A 17,904-nucleotide genomic window follows, 5' to 3' on the forward strand; every position below is an offset into this window, starting at 1 on the left:
AGGTTCTCTCTCTTGCAAAGTGAATAGTATCTGGTACACACAGATCCTTAAAGCCAACCATCAGGCTTTATACAAGAATATGTACTTTCCCAGGTTGAACTGATGGACTGCGCACACATTTAAGCTACACTTAGGCTTCTTAGTTCTCTCTCTCTCTAACTGGATGGTTACATATCTCTTTGTTGTTGTAGTGGAGCCTATGGTGCATGTCCAGTTTACATGGAGATCTAAGGATTTCAGAGAGGCAGAGGTGTTTAGGGTGTGGTGACTCCTGTAATCTCATCCAAAAATGTGAACTCCTCCCAGCCCCATGGATCTAGCTGCAGGACTGCATATCATACATCACTTCCTATCTGAACATGCAGGTCAACATTTCCAAATTGGCACAAATGGTCTGCATAACTTTACATTTCAGCTAATCATTGCAGCCTTAATTACAAGCTGTGCCATGGAGAATAACAAGACAGCATCATTGCTAATATTGCCTTGCTGTACAGCTGTGTGGGGCTGTCAGGCCGCTAATGTAAGTGTTTAGTTCTTTGCCAGTTTTACCCATTTTAATGATAGTGATTTTCTTAAGGCCGCAAAACCCACAAATAGCATGAATTGAGCTGTCTCCCAGGAAGATTTGTTTGTCTTGTCTGCCTTTTTCTTTAGATTATATATAATGGAAAACCACAAAATAAAAATGTCCACAGGTTCTGCTGCAGCATTTCCTCCCTCTTTTGTGAATAAGGACTTGTAGAGCATTGCTTAGATTAATAAATTTCAAGGCCAGAAGAAACAACTGTGATAATCTAGTTTGACCCTACTGCATAACATAGGCAATAGGACTTCCCTCAATTAATTCCTGCTTCAAGTCTGATAGCTATGGTGGAGCTAGAGCATCCATTTTAGAAAATCAGCCCATCTTGACTTAAAGATTTCTAGTGTTGGAGAATCCACAGCCCTTGCTAAATTGCTTTGTTTCCCTCTCCGTTAAAAAAGGTGTGCTTTATTTCTAGTCTGAATGTCTTGCTTCACCTACTAGCCATTGGAGCTTGTTACATGTTTTGTCTGTACACTGGAGAGCCCCCTGTTCTCAAATTTCTGTTCCGCAGACGGGTACTTCCACACCTTAACCTTCCTTTAGCTCTAGACTTAAACAGACTTAGATACTTGTAAGTATCACTGTAAGGCACGATTTCTAGTCCTTTAACTGTTAACATCAGTCTTTTGTAAGCCATCGCCATTTCCTAAATATTCTTCTCTGTTCTAGTCCAGTAGCCGTTCTTCAGTGACAAATACCCTTACCCGGCATTCCCCTGTTTGTTTATTCAAGGATCATGTCAGGCCTTTTGGCCACAGTGGTGCACTGCAAACTTAAATTTAGAGATCTCAGTCATGACCCTTCAGTCCTCTTCAGAGTCATACCATTTCTTATCCTGTCATTATGGCTTAGGTGTGTGATATGTGGCTGTATTTGAAACACATGTTGCTTGATCAGTTTCAGAAGAAATGGATCAATTAGTACCAGTGACTCATCCTGTTCATTTTTTTGCCATACCACCCACTATTATGTCATCTGCAAACTCTCACAGTAATGATTGCATTGTTTCCCAGGTCATCAATAAAATCTAGAAATAGCTTTAATAGCTTTGGAATGGTTATTGGCTTTTAACATGGCGAATAATTAGTTTCTGTGGAATCCCACTTGATGGTGATTCTTTGCTTACAGTTGCCTTTGGAGATCTGTCAGTTAGCCAGGTTTTAATCTATATAATATGTGCCATTTTTTATCATTCTAGTTTCTTCATTAAAGTGTGTTGTGGTACCAAGTCAGATAAATTCCTTCTAGGTATCTAACTTTTTAACTTTATCAATCATGCTTGCAGTCTCATTGAAAAAATTAGTTTGACATGAATTTTTTCCTCTTTTATTAATATTATTTATATGACCCTCCTTTAATTCTTTATTAATCAATTCCTGTATTGGCCATTCTGTTGTTTTCCCCAAAACAATGTCAGTCTGACAGGCCTAGAATAACCTGGGTCTGGTTTGTTTATATTTTTAAAGTACTGGTACAACATTAACTTTATCCCAGCCAGCTATACCTTCCCAATTGCTCCAAGACCTATTGAAAATTAGCACTGATGATCCAGATAGCTTCTCAGCTAGCTTTCATACAACTCTTGGGTGCTAGAATGATCTAAACATATGAGATGAAAATTGCCTCCTGAGTTACTGTTTGAATGGAAAATATATCACCCTCACCAGATATGAATGGAGCATCAAGGTTTTTTTCCTTTAACAGACTGGGAATATTTATTGATGACCACCCTTTTTTGCAATTTTACTTATAGTTCCACTGGTTGCATATAGTAACGGTCCAGTAACTTGGTTAGAATTCCTTTTGTTCCCAATATGTTTTTTAAACCTTGTTTCTGTGCTCAGCTCTCACCATAGAGTTCTCCTTTTCCCTGTTTCTTTCCCCATAAATTTCGAACTTCAGATTTGTAGTAATTATTTTAAACTTCAGCTTTTTTCATTATATGCCCTGAATTGTTTAGTATTGCATCAGTTTTTATATTGCAGTTATTCCCCAGCAGGCTGGTGGTGGTGTTTTTTAAACCAGCATATCCTTCCTTCTCACTCATAGGATTCTGAGTTTTTGGGGATCTGGTAGAATGCTCTTGAATAGTTCTTAATCATTTATACTATTATATTTAAATGTTTTGTTCCAACATCTTTGTGAAATGATAATTCTTTAAGTACAAAGTTCATCTATTACTGGTTTAGGCTTTCTTCTCCTTAGAAACGTTATAAAATCATGATCACTTGCACCTGCACAGCCAGTAATTTCTTATGTGCTTGATCATTTTTCTTTATCACTCAAGTTCATGCCTTACGAAGAGTTCCTTCAAGTTGAATTTAACTGAATTAAAAAATTGTCATGGATGATTTCTTAGAAGCTCTGACACGTTAATACTGGCAGTTTGAGAAGCGCTTTAACCTAACCATGCCGTACTTAGATTTGAAATCATCCATGATTATGCAGCTTTCTTTCCTACCCATTAAATATAGATCATAGATACAAGCCAGTCATCCTGTTCTTCTCTGTGATTTGGTGATCTATAACAGACACCAAGTAGTACCCCAACTTGTGCTTTTTCTGTTAGACCACTGCTCCATGAGTGCTATTACTAGGCTGTTGGAAGGAAGTCCCTGTACATTTGAATTGCATAGAATCATAGAAAATGAGGGTTGGAAGGAAGCTCAGGAGGTCATCTAGTCCAACCCCCTACTCAAGAGAGGACTATCCCCAACTAGGTCATTCCAGCCAGGGCTTTGTCAAGCTGGCCCTTAGAAACCTCTAAGGATGGAGATTCTACCACCTCTCTAGGTAACCCGTTCCAGTGCTTCACCACCCTCCAAGTGAGAATGTTTTTCTTAATATCCAACCATCAACCTCCCTTGCTGCAACTTGAGACCATCACTTGTTCTGTCATCTGTCACCATTGAGAACAGTCTACCTCCATCCTCTTTGGAATCCCCCTTTTAGGTAGTTAAAACCTGCTATCAAATCCACCCTCAGTCTTCTGTTCCGCAGACTAAATAGGCCTACTTCCCTCAGCCTCTCCTTAGAAATCCTGTTCCCCAGTCCTCTGACCATTTTTGTTACCCTCCACTGAATTCCCTTCAGTTTGTCCACATCCTTTCCATAGTGGGAGGTCCAGAACTGGAGTGAGTACTTCAGATGTGGCCTCACCATTGCCAAATCAAAGGGATTAACCACATCCCTCAATCTGCCATGCCATTCTGGATCCTAGTCCTGCTCTCCTGAGTGTCTGCAACTCCACCCAACTTGGTGTTATCCACAAAGTTGCAAAGAATGGACTGAATCACATCATCCAAATCATTAATGAAGATTTTGATAAGTCCCGGACCAGGACAGAACCTGGGGAACCCCACCTGAGACCTCCTCCCAACGGACATTGACCACTGAAAGCTACTCATTGAGGACAATGAGCCAACCAGTTATGTATCTGTCATGCAATACTTTTGTCTAGTCTGTATTTCCTTAACTTGTTAATGAGAATGTTGTGGGAGACAATTTCATAAATCTTGCTGATGTCAAGATATATCGCATCTACTGCTCTCCCCCCTGTCACCTTCTTATTATAGAAGGAAATCATGTTGGTGAGACATGACCTGCCTTTGGAGAATCCCTGCTTCCTCTTCCTGTCCACCTTGTTCTCCTTCAGGTGCTTCCCTGTGGATTCCTTGAGAACCTGCTGCATGGAAGAAACCTTATGGGGCTTTTTAGTCTTCTGGGGCTTCACCCAACCTCCACGAGTTCTCAAAAAGAATAGCCAGTGGCTCTGAAATTAGCTCTACCCTGCCAACTTGCAAGTGTCTGGCTTCACTAAGGCAATCCCTAACCTTTTCTTCCACTGCTCTAGGCTGTTAGTCTCCTTCCCTATCTTGCCGCCAGCTGTTTATCATCTTTTAGCCACCCCTGTTTGTAAAAACTGAAGTAAAAGAGCCATCCAAGTGCAAATCAAGAAGACCTTTTCCAGCCGTGCAACAGAATAGCAATAGCAATGCTTGCCTCTAAATACTACTGTGAGGCCCAGTGAATATTTAGCAAGGCGCTTTCGGATCCATGGGTAGAGAGTGCTGTGAAAAGCACAAATCATGAGTGTAACTTACTGTCTTGAGTGCTGGGGTTTCTGCCATTTCCACTTCGGAGTTTATTCAGCACCCTAATAGATGTCCATGTTTTGCGGTTAATCCGGAGGTTCAGCTGACATTTTCTTTTGTTTAATTCAGTCATCTCTCCAGAGTTCTGTGGAAGTTGGCAGTTCACTCCCTATCTGTTGTGCTTATTAATGTTTCAGGAGTAGAAATAGAGAGGGGAGGGTTCAGCAGCTAATGTACTGGTCAAAAAATTGTTTTTTCAGTATATTTCCCAGTTCCACGCTGGGGTGCATTTTCCCTTTCTCACAATACATTATTCAAAAACGCTGCCCCCTAAACTCTTATTTTGCATTTACATTCACTTTGCAGCCAAAGCAGTTCAAAATATTTTTCAAAGGAGCTACTTGTGTCAGAAGTTGCTTGTCCTCCCAGTGCTTCTTTTTTCCTCTCCAAAAAATGAATTGCGCCTTCGGGGATAGACCAATACTTGGTTTAACCTGTTCTTGAACGCCTTCCAGTAGGCTTTCTTAGATTACTTCTAAGTGATTATACTGTCTCCACAACACATATTTGTAAAAGATTTTTCTTGGTACAGCCCACTATATCGCAGTGCTGACATGATACACAGTATCCAGAAAAGGTGTCTTGTTGAATGTTCTTATAGCACCTCCTACTGGCTCATTTTGGGACATTCCCTAAGCATTTACATCAGATATTAGATTTACCTACGGCCACCGAGAGCAATGTAGATAACATGGTTGCAAGGATCGGGAATGGGCTTCCAAGGGAGGTGGTGCTAGCCCCATCCTTGGGGGTCTTCAAGAGGAGACTGGACAGGCACCTGGCTGGGATCACATGACCCCAGGTTTGGTGACCCTTTTCTTGCCTGCCAGGGGCAGGGGGTCAGACTCGATGGCCCACTGAGGTCCCTTCCGACCCTAGAATCTACGAACTTCAAAGTTTCAACACAAATTGGGAAGTAAATGCTAGTGAACCTGACTCATGCTCATGTTTTGTCCTTAGCACTGGGGAATCACTAGTTTCCTCCCTTGGGGAACACTAGAGAAGGCAGTCAAACCCTACTCTGTTTCTCTCATACTCGTATATGCACTTCTGGTGTCGGTTAAGTAAAAAATACATTCAAGTGGCAGAATATTTCTGCAGCCAATATACTGTAGATATAGTCTGCTTCAGAGTTCATAAGGGGAAGCTATAGTGCTTTGAGGAGCATAGAAAACTCTAAAAGCTATTCTGCCTACAAAAATGTTCATTAGACAAAAGAAATTCTTCGGTTTGTACTTGCTTAAAAATCATTCTGATATGGTAACCATTCCAGCATGTAGGGGATAAGTTCCATACAGTAACAGTGTCCTACGGCCTAGGTGTTAGCCAAGGCTCAGCCAAAAATAACAGATTTTGCAATATCCTTTTGAGGGATTCTAAAGGACAGGTTTCAAACCTATGGCCCATGGGCTAGATCCAACCTACAAAGCCCCATAATCCAGCCCATGGCGCTGCCCCTTTTGCTGTGCTTGATCATCCCTGCATACAGTGTCTGGGACGTATGCTACCTGCAGTGCTTGCTTGGGCTAGGTCCCATGGTGCCTGCTAAGGGGGGCATCCCAGACAAGCCTGTGTGGGTACGGTCTGAGCTGAATTAGGCATGTAGGGAGGGAGGCTCCATGGGCCTGATCTGGCCCATGGACTGGCCCTGCACCACTCATCCAATTCACAGGGCCAGATAAATTTGACACCCCTGGTCTAAAGGAATGAGATATTTTCCCCCAAACGTCCACCTTCTCTTTTAAGAGCCAAGTCACTGCGTACTATGATGTTCCTAACATTTCTTCACTCTATTTTTTAAGACTAGTATCAACAACTTCATTTCCATAACACTCCCCATATTCAAAGCACTTAACAGACATTATCTAATTAACATTCACCACAGTCACACCCATGGTACAGATGAGGAAAGTACACAGAGGAAAAGGAATGCGTGTCAAAAATAGAGCTAGAAATATAGATTCTTGACTTTGACCCCCATGATAAAACTAAAACCAGGATCATATTTCTGCTTTATGTAGAAAGACAGCCAGACGAGACTAAGAAATGCTTATTTTTTTTATATCCAAAGGTGGCAAATCAGTACACTGAAGAGCATTCATTAATGTCTAATAATGCAAGAAAACTGTCTCAAAGAAAAGGACAGAAGAAAGCTATGACTTTCTCAGTCTCTGGAACCCTCTTCTCTGCCCCTCACACCTTCAGGTGTAACCATCTGGAGTCCTGACAAGATATCTAACTCCTTAGCCTTTTTATCAGCCTCCCACCAATCTACAGCTGTCGGAAGCACTTAGAATATTCCCTCAGTCTATGAGCTTGATAACAGTGAGGCAACACAGAAATAAAGATTATCAAGGACAAGGGTGTGGACAGAGGCCCTTTTCCCTTCCTAAATTTCCACTGCTGTTTTTACAAACTAGAATGATGGCTCAAGAACAGGTTTCCAGCTTCCCTAAAACTTGGCTTTGACAACTGTCTGTTTACCTGAAACAGGCAATGCAGTGTTACTTCTAAAGACAGGAATTTTTCACAACTCAGATTTAGCAATGTTGTTGTCAGCACCATATAGTAGTCTTTCTGATGCACTTAAAATCATATAAGAAAGCATGCAAATATAAGATGCAACCCATTCCAAACTCTGTAGGTAGCCACGTGATCCGCGGTCCAAGAAAAGGTCTGGTGGAAAACATGAGAATGTAATGAATTCATGGTCTAATAGACCGATGGCATGAAGTTCCAAAGTTTGAGGCTGTTTCATGAGAAATGTTCTCTTTAACCTGTCTAGTTTCCTATGTTATGCCTGTCATAATATGATCACTGTGGCCAGGTACAGATTTTACACATAAACAGGTGTAAGTAACCAAAACCCAGTCTAAACCCATAACAGTATAGAAGTTCAGCGCACAGACCAATTTAAAAATGGCAGAACCTGGTCTAAGGTAGACCTGGGTAGATGTAGTATCAAACTTAAGTGATTTAGGTTAGACTTGTCTATTGAACTTCACTAACAGATTCTCTCCCAACTCAAGTTAGGTTGCAGTCCCCCAGCCTGGTCCAGGCTGCTTCGTGGGCCCTGCTAACTTCCCCCGACAGGGTGGTGCGCTAGCCTTGGCCACCTTTGTCTGTTCCAGCTTACCAGACTCTAACAGAGCCTGCTGCAGGCAGGAGGCAGGGCTGGGGGCCGCGCCAGCTGGCAGTGGTGGCAGGATGGGGCTGGCCCCGGCCTGTGCCAGCACAGCTGGGGGGGGTCTGCATGGTGGATCCCCCCACTCTGCCTGGCCTGGCTTGCCAGCACAGCTACTCTCTCTCTAGCCCCTTCCCCCACTGCCAACAGCCAGCTCTGTGGCAGGGCAGAGGAGGGGAGCAGAGGCACCCACCATGTGGACCCACCATGCCCCCTCCCCAGCCTGAGCTGGTACAGCTGGGGGGAGGAGCCATGCAGTGGGGGCCTCTGCTCTGCCTCCCTCCCCCCTCCCCCCCACTGCTGACAGCTGGCGGCTGGGGGGAGGAGACATGCTGACCAGCAATGCTAGGATGTGCATAGGCCTCCCCCCAACTGTGCTGGTTCAGGGCTGGGGGGGGAACCTCCATTCCCTTCCCTCCCTCCATCACCACTGGCAGTTTGACTGGGGAGAAGTGCTGCGCTGGCCAGTCGGGGTGGCTGGCAGCTCAGCCATGTGTGTTCAGTACCCTGAACTTGGAGCATGGTTGACTTGAACATACCTTATGTACTGCTGTCTCTGTGTTTCTCTGGGTTCTTGTTCTGAATATAAGACTTTCAGAATTGTTATAGTGCTACAAGAGAAGCCCCAATGTCTCTGAATGGATTTAAAGGTGAGCACAGGAAACTACTCCCTGAGGGTTATAGAAAAGCTAAAAATGATAGAAAACTTGTGTCTGGGGCATTTCAGGAAGGAGAAATCAAGACAGGTGTAAATGGTATCATTTGAGAGTTTGTGCTCTGGATCAACTCCATCTGGCCCAGTGTCTGTCCCAGTCTGTGCAAACTCTCATTATTTGTTATTTGCTTTGTGGGAATTCCTAAGGACCCAATCAAGGATCAGGACTCTTTTGTGTTAGGTTCTGTTCAAACATTGAGCAAAAAGGCCCCTAAAGGCTTAGAATCTCACTATAAAATGGGAGAGAGAAGGAGAATACAGCATACAAATGAGAGAGCACCAGGTAACCATAAGACCATGATGAGCAGCATAATGAGCAGAGGTGACAGGGCAGGAGTTCCCTAACTACTGTTGATTTCTGGCAGGCAGCAAAGTTTGTGTTTGGGCAGTGTAGTGTCTTTGCAGGTTTTTAATGCAGGGTGGTGGGGGTGGAAGGGGATCCCTTATACAACGTATAGCATGAAAAAAGTGTGAAGTTGCTTGTAGAAAATTTTGACAAATGTATGTTCAGAACTGGCATTATTGGTGGAGTTAGGCTGGAAGTTGAAGTCTTGATAGCACACAAGACCTGAAAGAAGGTAGGAATAAACCATGGAGGGCCTTAAAAAGAAAAGATTGAATAAATTTATATTGAATGTGATGGAAGGGAAAGTAGGAGTTAGGTGCTTCTTCTGGCTTATTTTTATGGTGATATTATAAATAGATGGAATAAAATGCACTGCTGTCCTGTGCGTGCGCACACTCATAATTTCTAGCCATATGGTCACTTTGCTGCTCTGTTATAAACTGTGTTCAGCTTCACTCATCTCACCTAGGGAATGATTTACTGGAGCAGAGTCTGACAAAATCTTGAAAAGGGCAACAAAATGTTTAGAGGTGTGTAGGATTTGCTAGATTGCAGAGCTAGATTGCTTCCCTTGATTAGCGTGAAGAGAAGAGGCAGAGATGGATAATACTGAAGGGTGTATTAAACACAGTCAACAAAGGAACAGTTATATAACTAAAGAGCAGCACATTTACAAGCACCTTTATAAAGTAAATTTGCTGTTGAAGGAGCTGCTGCTGTCGCAAATCATACATTCTTTAGCAGACTTAGATATGTTTGTGCAGTTCCTTGTGATATCATATACTGTTATTTGTATATCAGACAGGACTTTTATAATACTTTATGTGGAAGTACACTTTACTTAACTCACATGCTAAGGATTAATGCTTGGTAACATTTTTAGGAGCAAACCATCATAAATTCCATCAGTTCCGAATAGAACTTTTATTCCTAAGTCACTTATGTTTTTGACATGTCTACCCAGAGTGAAAGTAGCAATAAAAAAGATGCACACAGGCACTCTCCATGTTCAAAGATTTTGTAAGTCAATGCTTTATTCCCTGAATTATACTAAAGAGAGTCTGGACTGCTTAAAAAGAACATGCATTGTGTATGAGTGCTGATACACTTACCAAAATACATTCCATAAAGAAGACTTCTGTCCTAAGCTTTTGTGAACTAAACTCATGTTTTGCGTGAAATGAAGAATGTTCAAGCTCTTATGTATATCTGGGGCTCTGGAAAATAAATATATAGCATGAAATGAAGAACTTCAAGATTGTATTTTAATAATTAAACATGAAAGCAGAACTGAAATTGCAGATGCAACCTTAACTGTATTATTTCCTGGCCTTTGAGTACTTAACCCTGAAAATGTGACATCCCTTCCCATAGTTTATTGTATGACATGTCATTGTAATTCAGGGTTCTCTCTCATTTTCCAAGATCTAATAAATCTGTTATCCACGTGACTAATGCACTCAGTATTTTCTTTTTAAACTCCTAATTGAAAGAAATGTTCTCCCTGTGAATAGTTTAGCTAATTTTAAATTTGTAACTTGTCGTTACAATAAACCTTTTTTTCTTTTCTTCAATTTTTTTCAGTTTGTTTTCTTTGTTGTCCAAAAAGCACAACAAAGTTCTGGAGCAAGCCACACAATCCTTGCGAGGTTCCCTCAGTTCAGATGACTCTCCGCTTCCTGATTATGTGAGTATTTGAGCTTGTGTTTTAGCAAATGTTTCAAAATAGAAGCAGCAACATCCCCAAATCTGCAAAAGTTTATCAAAGTGTGTGACAACCAGGCAACCACCAACACCATAATGTAGGAACCTCTGTGAATGACATCATGTCTGAAACTTAGTAAGAAAATGAAAAATATACTTAGAAATGGCCAAACAAAACCACAGCTATTCATAGCTAAGAAACCTACTGTAAGTCCGTCAGTTTGCAGTTTCAAGATGGTTGTAATTGTATGCATTTAATAGATATTGTTAAAAACGTTATTTTTAAAATTAGCTTTTTGGCATTTACCAGTAGTTTAAATGCTTGAAATATTATGTAGATCAGTTCAAGCAAGCAATAAATCTCTGAAACCGCAAAACCTAGTATATTTTGCGGTCCTTGATTAAGCTAATATTTTCTGAACATACACACACACACATATATACAAAGTTAAAGGATGGTTTTAATACTGTTCTAGTAAGCCAGTGTCTGTACGTAGGCAGCCATTCATAACTTAATTGCATGGCTGCCAGAAAACATCTTACTTGTACTGTTAATCAGTGCGACAAAGAAACTTCTTCCAAAGTCATAAGTAACAATATAAACATATTCTCTTCAAGTGTCTTTTGGTTATATTGATTTGCATTCTTACCTCTTTATATTTATGTACAAAACTGCTTTTCCCAGATGTATGAATTGCTGCGAGTTTGAACATTGAAATACAACTTTCATCTTTGCCTTGTTTTCATAAGTCTTCTGGAAACCATTTTTCTCAGGCAGTACATACTGCATTGCTCTATCGCCAGGTATTTAAAGCTATTAAGACTGTGTCATCTTATCTAATAGGTCAGGTTTTGAGGTCTCAGGATAAATCATTTGAGTGGCAAGGTTTTTGTCCTGCATCTCCTGGTCAATATTCGTACGTAGTCCTCCAAACCAGAGACATTTTGTTATTCAAAAGCAGAATGCAGGCCAAGGTTATTGAGTCAATAAATCACCTGCTGTTTCTTTCTATTTATTCTTGCCACCTGTGATGCCATATTTCAGAGGAACTTCATTACAGCACCAGTGATTTTTATGGTATCTGATTTATTGGTTGTGTTTTCCTGCAGTCGCACTCTAACATATGTGCAGTTTTGGAAAGCCTAGAGACTATATTTAAAAAAAACCAAAACAAAATCCACCTTCTCCCAAAGTAAGGAAGTATATCCAGTTTATTTTAAGGATGCAACCAGAATCTAAAAATCCTTTCATCTGGATAACCTTGAACAAGTGAACTTGTGGGTTATGGAGGAACTTCCAAAGTAATTTAGTCCAACTCCCTGCACTAATTCAGGATGCACTGTTTCTCAACTATCTGAGTCAAATGCCTATCCAGCCTCTTCCTGGAAACCTCCTCCAATGAAGAAGATACCCTCAGTGTCCTTTAGATGTAGAAATACTTGGAAATGATTTGGTGCTATAATTCAATTAGCTTTGAACTAATACCTGCACATGGTGTTAGGAGAGACAGCTGCTAGAGATGGTATTTTGTGGATACAGTATTAACCATCCTGAGCACTGGTGACACTGGTCACTAAGAATGTGAAGCTATTTCCCAGAGGGGATATAAACTTCAGTGCTTTGTAAAGTTTTAACTAAGGTTCTCAGATCACTTCATGTTCCAGTTCCTTTAGTTACCAGAGTCTTTGTAACCTACCCTGAATTCTTGTGTAGAGTTGCTTTGACTGGTTTCAGATGAGAAGTGACTGTATTTTCACCATAGTGACTTGATCAACCTGCGTCTCTCAAATCTATCTCGCTGGTATATTTTGGAGTTGAATTAATTATGTAAGGCACTGGAAGGTGTCTGAGCCTGTGTAGGCTAGTGAAAAGTATTTTAACACTAGCATATATTTTTGATGGCTGAACTAGAGCTATGTTTGGCCTAACCTGGCTGTCTGGAAGGTGTTAAGTATCTTGTCATAGGAGCAGATGCTTAATTTATGAAGAGACCCTGGGATTCCCTCCTCTAGGCAAGCAAAATACCACTGTTCAGAGGAAGAGAAGGTAGCATAAAACATAAGAATGCTCTTTAGGCTGTGACTTTGGTTTGGTGCTGGATATCAACTAAATGCAGCTGGGAAACGATCTGGAAATGCATATGCAGTCAGTCCCTCACAAATGGAGGGAGGAAATCATTCTACTTCTATAAGCATGGCTGAGACAACACTTAAGTTTTAGTACAGCAGAGATTAAGGCAATTCATTACTAGAAGAAATGGGGGGAATTCAGAAAACAGGCAGAGGTAGAAAGGCTGAAAAGATGTATGCAGGAGGGAATAAAGACACTTAAAGATTTAAACTGGTATTTAAAAAAGGAAAATGTACTCAAGCTAGTGGCCTGATTTTTTCAGAATCACTTTGGATTAAGCTCAACCTAAATCTCAGTTGATTTCATTAATGCAGACCAGATGTCACGCACTAATTCAGGGGTGTGCAAAATGCAGCCTGTGGACTGGATGCAGCCCACAGAGGGTCTTTGTCTGGCTCACGGTGGATCCCTTGGTCCCACCTGGCCAAAGCGTTGTCTCCAACCCACGGCACGTTCTGCTGCCCCTGGGCATCCGGCAGGGCTGGGGTGGCTCTGCAACTGAACTGCCTGTCTAGGCAGCCCAGGTGGCAGCAACTCCTTTCCGCTGCCACCACCAATGACCTCAGCACTGTGGTACCAGCAACACTGGCCTGCCCCACATCTGCTTTGCACCACCTGGCCATGCTAAGCAATGGCAGCAGTGGCAGCAGCGGGATAGAAGCTGTTGCTGGCGCAGAGGAAAACCAGCCCCTCTGCGGCTGCCCAGAGCCCACACCCGGGCTGCCCTGCAGCTTCTCTCTGCTGCCATCGCTGCCACCTCTGGGTCACCCCCCAGGGCAGTGCTGGCACTGCAGTGGAGCTGTAGGGCAGCTTGGGCATGGGCCCTGGGAGGTTTCAACAGGAACTGCCCAGCAGCGGTGAGGGGGAAGGGCCACTTTTCCTTCATGCCAGCAGCGGCTTCTACCCTAAATTCTAAAAAAAAATTAGATATATACAAGTCAGCAGGGCCGGATGATCTTCATGCAAGAGTACTGAAGTAGCTGGCTGAAGCCATTGCAGAACCCCTAGCAAAACTCTTCCACAGTTTGTGGTACTCTGGAGAAGTCCCTGAGGACTGGATGAGGGCCACTGTTGTGCCCATGCACAAGAGGGGCAGGAGGAACAACCTGGGTAACTATAGGCCAGTCAGCCTAATTTCCATTCTGGGGAAAATCCTAGAAAAGTTCATCAAGGCGTCTATCTGCAATAGGCTTGCAGAAGGTGACATTCTGAATGACAGCCGGCATGGCTTTGTCACGGGTAGGTCTTGTATTACCAACTTCGTCTCTTTCTGTGACCAGGTAACTTGCCACCTGGACATGAAAAAGCAGATACCTTGACTTCCAAAAGGCCTTTGATCTAGTGTCCCACAATGTCCTTGCAGGAAAATTGGAGGATTGTGATCTTAACTCCAAGACAGTCAGGTGGGTGAGATACTGGCTGCAGGACAGGACCTAGAGAGTCGTCGTGAACAGATCTGTGTCATCCTAGCAAGAAGTGGGCAGTGGTGTCTCACAGGGGTCAGTGCTCAGTCCAATACTTTTCAGCATCTTTATTAATGTTTTGGGTGTGGGGGTGAAGAGCTCACTGGCCAAGTTCGCGGGCAACACCAAATTATGGGAGAGCATGGACACATTTGAAGATAGGCTACAAATACAGGTGGACCTAGACAGGCTAGCAAGTTGGGCGGATCGGAACCAAATGAAGTTCACCCGAAGGGAAAACCTGGAGTAATGGCCACAAATTCCTGAAAGATCAATTCACGCTCAACATCAGGAAAAGCTTCCTCACAGTTAGTGTCCAGGCTGTGCAATAAGCTCCCTCCAGAAGTAATGCAATCACCTACCCTGGAAATTTTCAAGAGGAGACTAGACAGTCACCTTGCTGGGGTTACCTCACCCCCAGTTACCTTTCCTGCTTGGTGCAGGGGACTGGACCTGATGATCTTGTGAGGTCCCTTCCAGCCTTACAATCTATGAATCTATGCCCGGCTGCTGCTTAGCATGGGTGGGCGGTGTGGAGCAGGCATGGGGCAGGCTGGGGTCAGAGTTGTGCATACGGGTGCCAGCTGGTCCGCTCTAGCTGGAGTGAGTCCAGAGTGGGTGAGATCGGGGCTGGGGCTGCACACTGTGAGTGGTGGTGGGGAGGAGCCACAAGGTGCATGAGCTCTGGGCTCTTGAGGGAGGAGTACTGACTGGCTTAGGGGGTGCACCTGCTGCTTTGCTTGCACACAAGTAGCCTCACCTGGACCAGCTCCTTTGCAGCCAGGCCTTCTCCCCTGCTGGGCGAAGCCATGCTAATCCTGGGGCTTGGAGGTGGCAGCCCTAGGAGCTCATGTATATCTCACCCCCCAGCCTGGGCCCTGCAGCCACTGCCACCACTACTATGGGGTCCGATTGGCTTCCATAGCAACGACGGGGGAAGTAGGACTGTGGCAGGTCTGGGCCCAGGTGTTCCCTGTTGCTAGGGGAAGGCAGAGTGGAAGCTCCAGTAACCAGGGCCATGGGTGCTACAACCTGCTGCCAGCAGCAGCCACAGCCCTAGGGCTCAGCAGGCCTGTCTGCCCTGCCCTGCCCTGCCTGCGGGGAGGGCTGTCACCCTGGCACGCACTTGCATGCATGTCTGTGTCCCATGCACACCCCACCATACCCGCACACAATATACAGGAGTAAGACTTTATTTTGAGCTATTTTGGGTTAACTCTGTATACACTAAGGAAACGCACATAAATACGGACAAAAATATTTTTCGAAATAAAATATGTTACAATAGATATTTGATTTTTAGTGCATGATTTGTTTTTTTTTTCTGGTTCCAAGAAACCCCTCTTCCCAAAACCCCTTTTCTGGTTCCAAGCAAACCCCTCTTCCCAAAAAGAGTACTTTCGGAGGTAAGGGGAGGGACTTTCAGTGGCAAAGGTCAGGGGTTAGGTGTGGGATATCTAGTCCCAAGATGGCAACTGGGCGTGGGGCTACCCTTGCAGCCCTCAACAGCTCACCAAAACCCAGTAAGTGGCCCTCCAGCCAAAATAATTGCCTGCCCCTGCACCAGCTTGTTGACGTCCCTGGGGTATACTGCCTGTGGAAGTCCACGTTTATAATGTGTGTTCTCCAAGAAGAGTGATTGCTGTTTCCGTTTGCCTGAATGCCCCTTAAGGAATGTCATGGGAAATTTTAGTTCTGCAGGAGCTAGAGGAGGGCAGCTAGTTAGAGGGTACAGCTAATATCTCAAGTCCTGCATTGAGCAAAGGAAAATGTCCTTTCCCTTTTGTATCCCCATGTTCCTAATGGAGTACCAAGGAGAGGAGCAGAGTGTGGATGTGAGGTCACATCTCCCAGGTCAGACCTTTCCACTGAGATAAAGAGGCGAGCAAAAGAAGCAAAATTTTATGCTGCAAAGTATTACCCCTGGTCTGAAAGAAGCACATTCATAGGCTTTAAATGAATAGTGTTAAATGTGCATTGTACAGAATTTTGGGCTACCTAGAGCTTTGTGTTTCTCAGGAATATTTTTATTTCTCATTACATTGTGTAATCTCAAAGTTAATTTTAAATAATACTGAACTAGCAAGTGGGCAAATCATAGAAAGATAATTAGGAATGGCTTTTCCTAGCTGTCATTCATGTTCTCATTTTTCTTTGTGCATCTTCATTTCAGTAGTCATTTCAGCAAAGTTCTCTATTTTCACTCCTGGTTCCATCTCCTTTAACATTTTTGTGAATAATTTTGCATTTCAACGCAAAGCAAAGCACCATGTATTTGCCTGACACTCCCCTGTATAAAGGCCTCATCTTGCAAAGGACAGTTTTTGCAACTATTTATTTCAGGGCCTGGTAAAATACAGCCTGTGGGTCAGATCTGGCCTGGCAAGCACTTTCATCCATCCCGCGGTGCCCCCCAGCAAATTGTGTCCTGCCCAGCCCTTCTGCCCGTGAGGATGGGAGCAAGGCACCCACGTGTACACTCGTCCCCCAAACATACCCTACTGCCTCACTCCCACCCTCATGGACAGAAGGGCCCCACCCAGCCAGCGTGTAGCTTCTGCGTGGGGCCACAGCTGCCGCCCCCAGGGACCTGCATCTCTTCCCTGGTCTCCTGCTGGCTCTGGGCAGCAGGCAGGGAAGAGGTGGGGGCAGGAGTGCAGAGCGTGGGGCTGGGGCTGGTAGCAGTGTGGAGCTCGCACCCAGGGAGACAGGGTGGTGGCAGCATGGAACTGGGGTGGGCGGCGTGTGCGTGTGGGGGAGGGTGGCAGTGTGGGGAGCCTCCCACACTTCCCCATAGCACACAGCCCCAGCAGGTGGTGGCAGCAGCAGGCAGGGTGCTCAGGGTGCAGGTGCCCAGCGGGGTGCAGCTTTGGCCAGTGCTACACATCGGGGTGCAGCCTCTGCAGGGCCTTCTGTATTGTTGGCACTCCCTGCCACTTGCATGCAGCCCCGGCACTCGCACAGCAGGGAAGGAAGTCCCACGTGCCGGAGCCTTCCCTGCTGGGGCTGCGCAGCACAGGAGAGAAGCCCTGTGGGCTGGAGCTGCCTGCCTTCCCTCCCCTGAAACCAGCCCTAGTAGGGAAGGCGATGGGCTCCAACCCACAGGGCTTCTCTTCTGTGTTGCTCCAGCACAAGGGGCTTCCCTCCCATCTGTGTGAGTGCAGGGTGTGTGCGTGAGTGGCAGGGAGCACCGGCAATACAGACAGCCTGGGGGAGGCTGCACCCCTCACCCCAATGTGCAGCGCTGGCTGGAGCCTGCTGCTGTGCCATGGGGGGAGTATGGGAGGGTCCCCACACCACACCCTGCCCCCACGGCCCCCCACATATACACAAGCTCCCCCACATCCTACCACACACACACTCCCCCTATACACACCCACCATACACGCATGCATGCATGGACACACACACCATACACACGTGTGTATGCACACACACATCACATATACGTGTACCACACAATATACAAAACTAAACATTTATTTTGAGTTATTATTCAAGCTCCTCTATATATAGTACACAAACACAAATTGTGACAAAAATATTTTTTGTAATATTAAAATAAGTTACAGTAGGTGTTTGCTTTTTAATGTGTGATTTTGGTTTTTTTTCTGATGC

General features: G+C 44.3%; 1 protein-coding gene across 1 annotated transcript in view; it reads left to right on the plus strand.

Moving 5' to 3' along the window:
- Positions 1-17,904, plus strand: part of DYM (dymeclin) — a 337,064-nt gene that overhangs the window by 217,541 nt on the left and 101,619 nt on the right. The window contains exon 12 of the mRNA XM_019531678.1: positions 10,573-10,675. Within this exon, the coding sequence (XP_019387223.1) occupies positions 10,573-10,675 (103 nt within the window). The remainder of the gene's footprint in view (positions 1-10,572; positions 10,676-17,904) is intronic.

Source organism: Crocodylus porosus, unplaced genomic scaffold, assembly GCF_001723895.1.
Source record: "Crocodylus porosus isolate Cpor-Errol unplaced genomic scaffold, CroPor_comp1, whole genome shotgun sequence".
In the NCBI taxonomy this organism is placed as follows: domain Eukaryota; kingdom Metazoa; phylum Chordata; order Crocodylia; family Crocodylidae; genus Crocodylus; species Crocodylus porosus.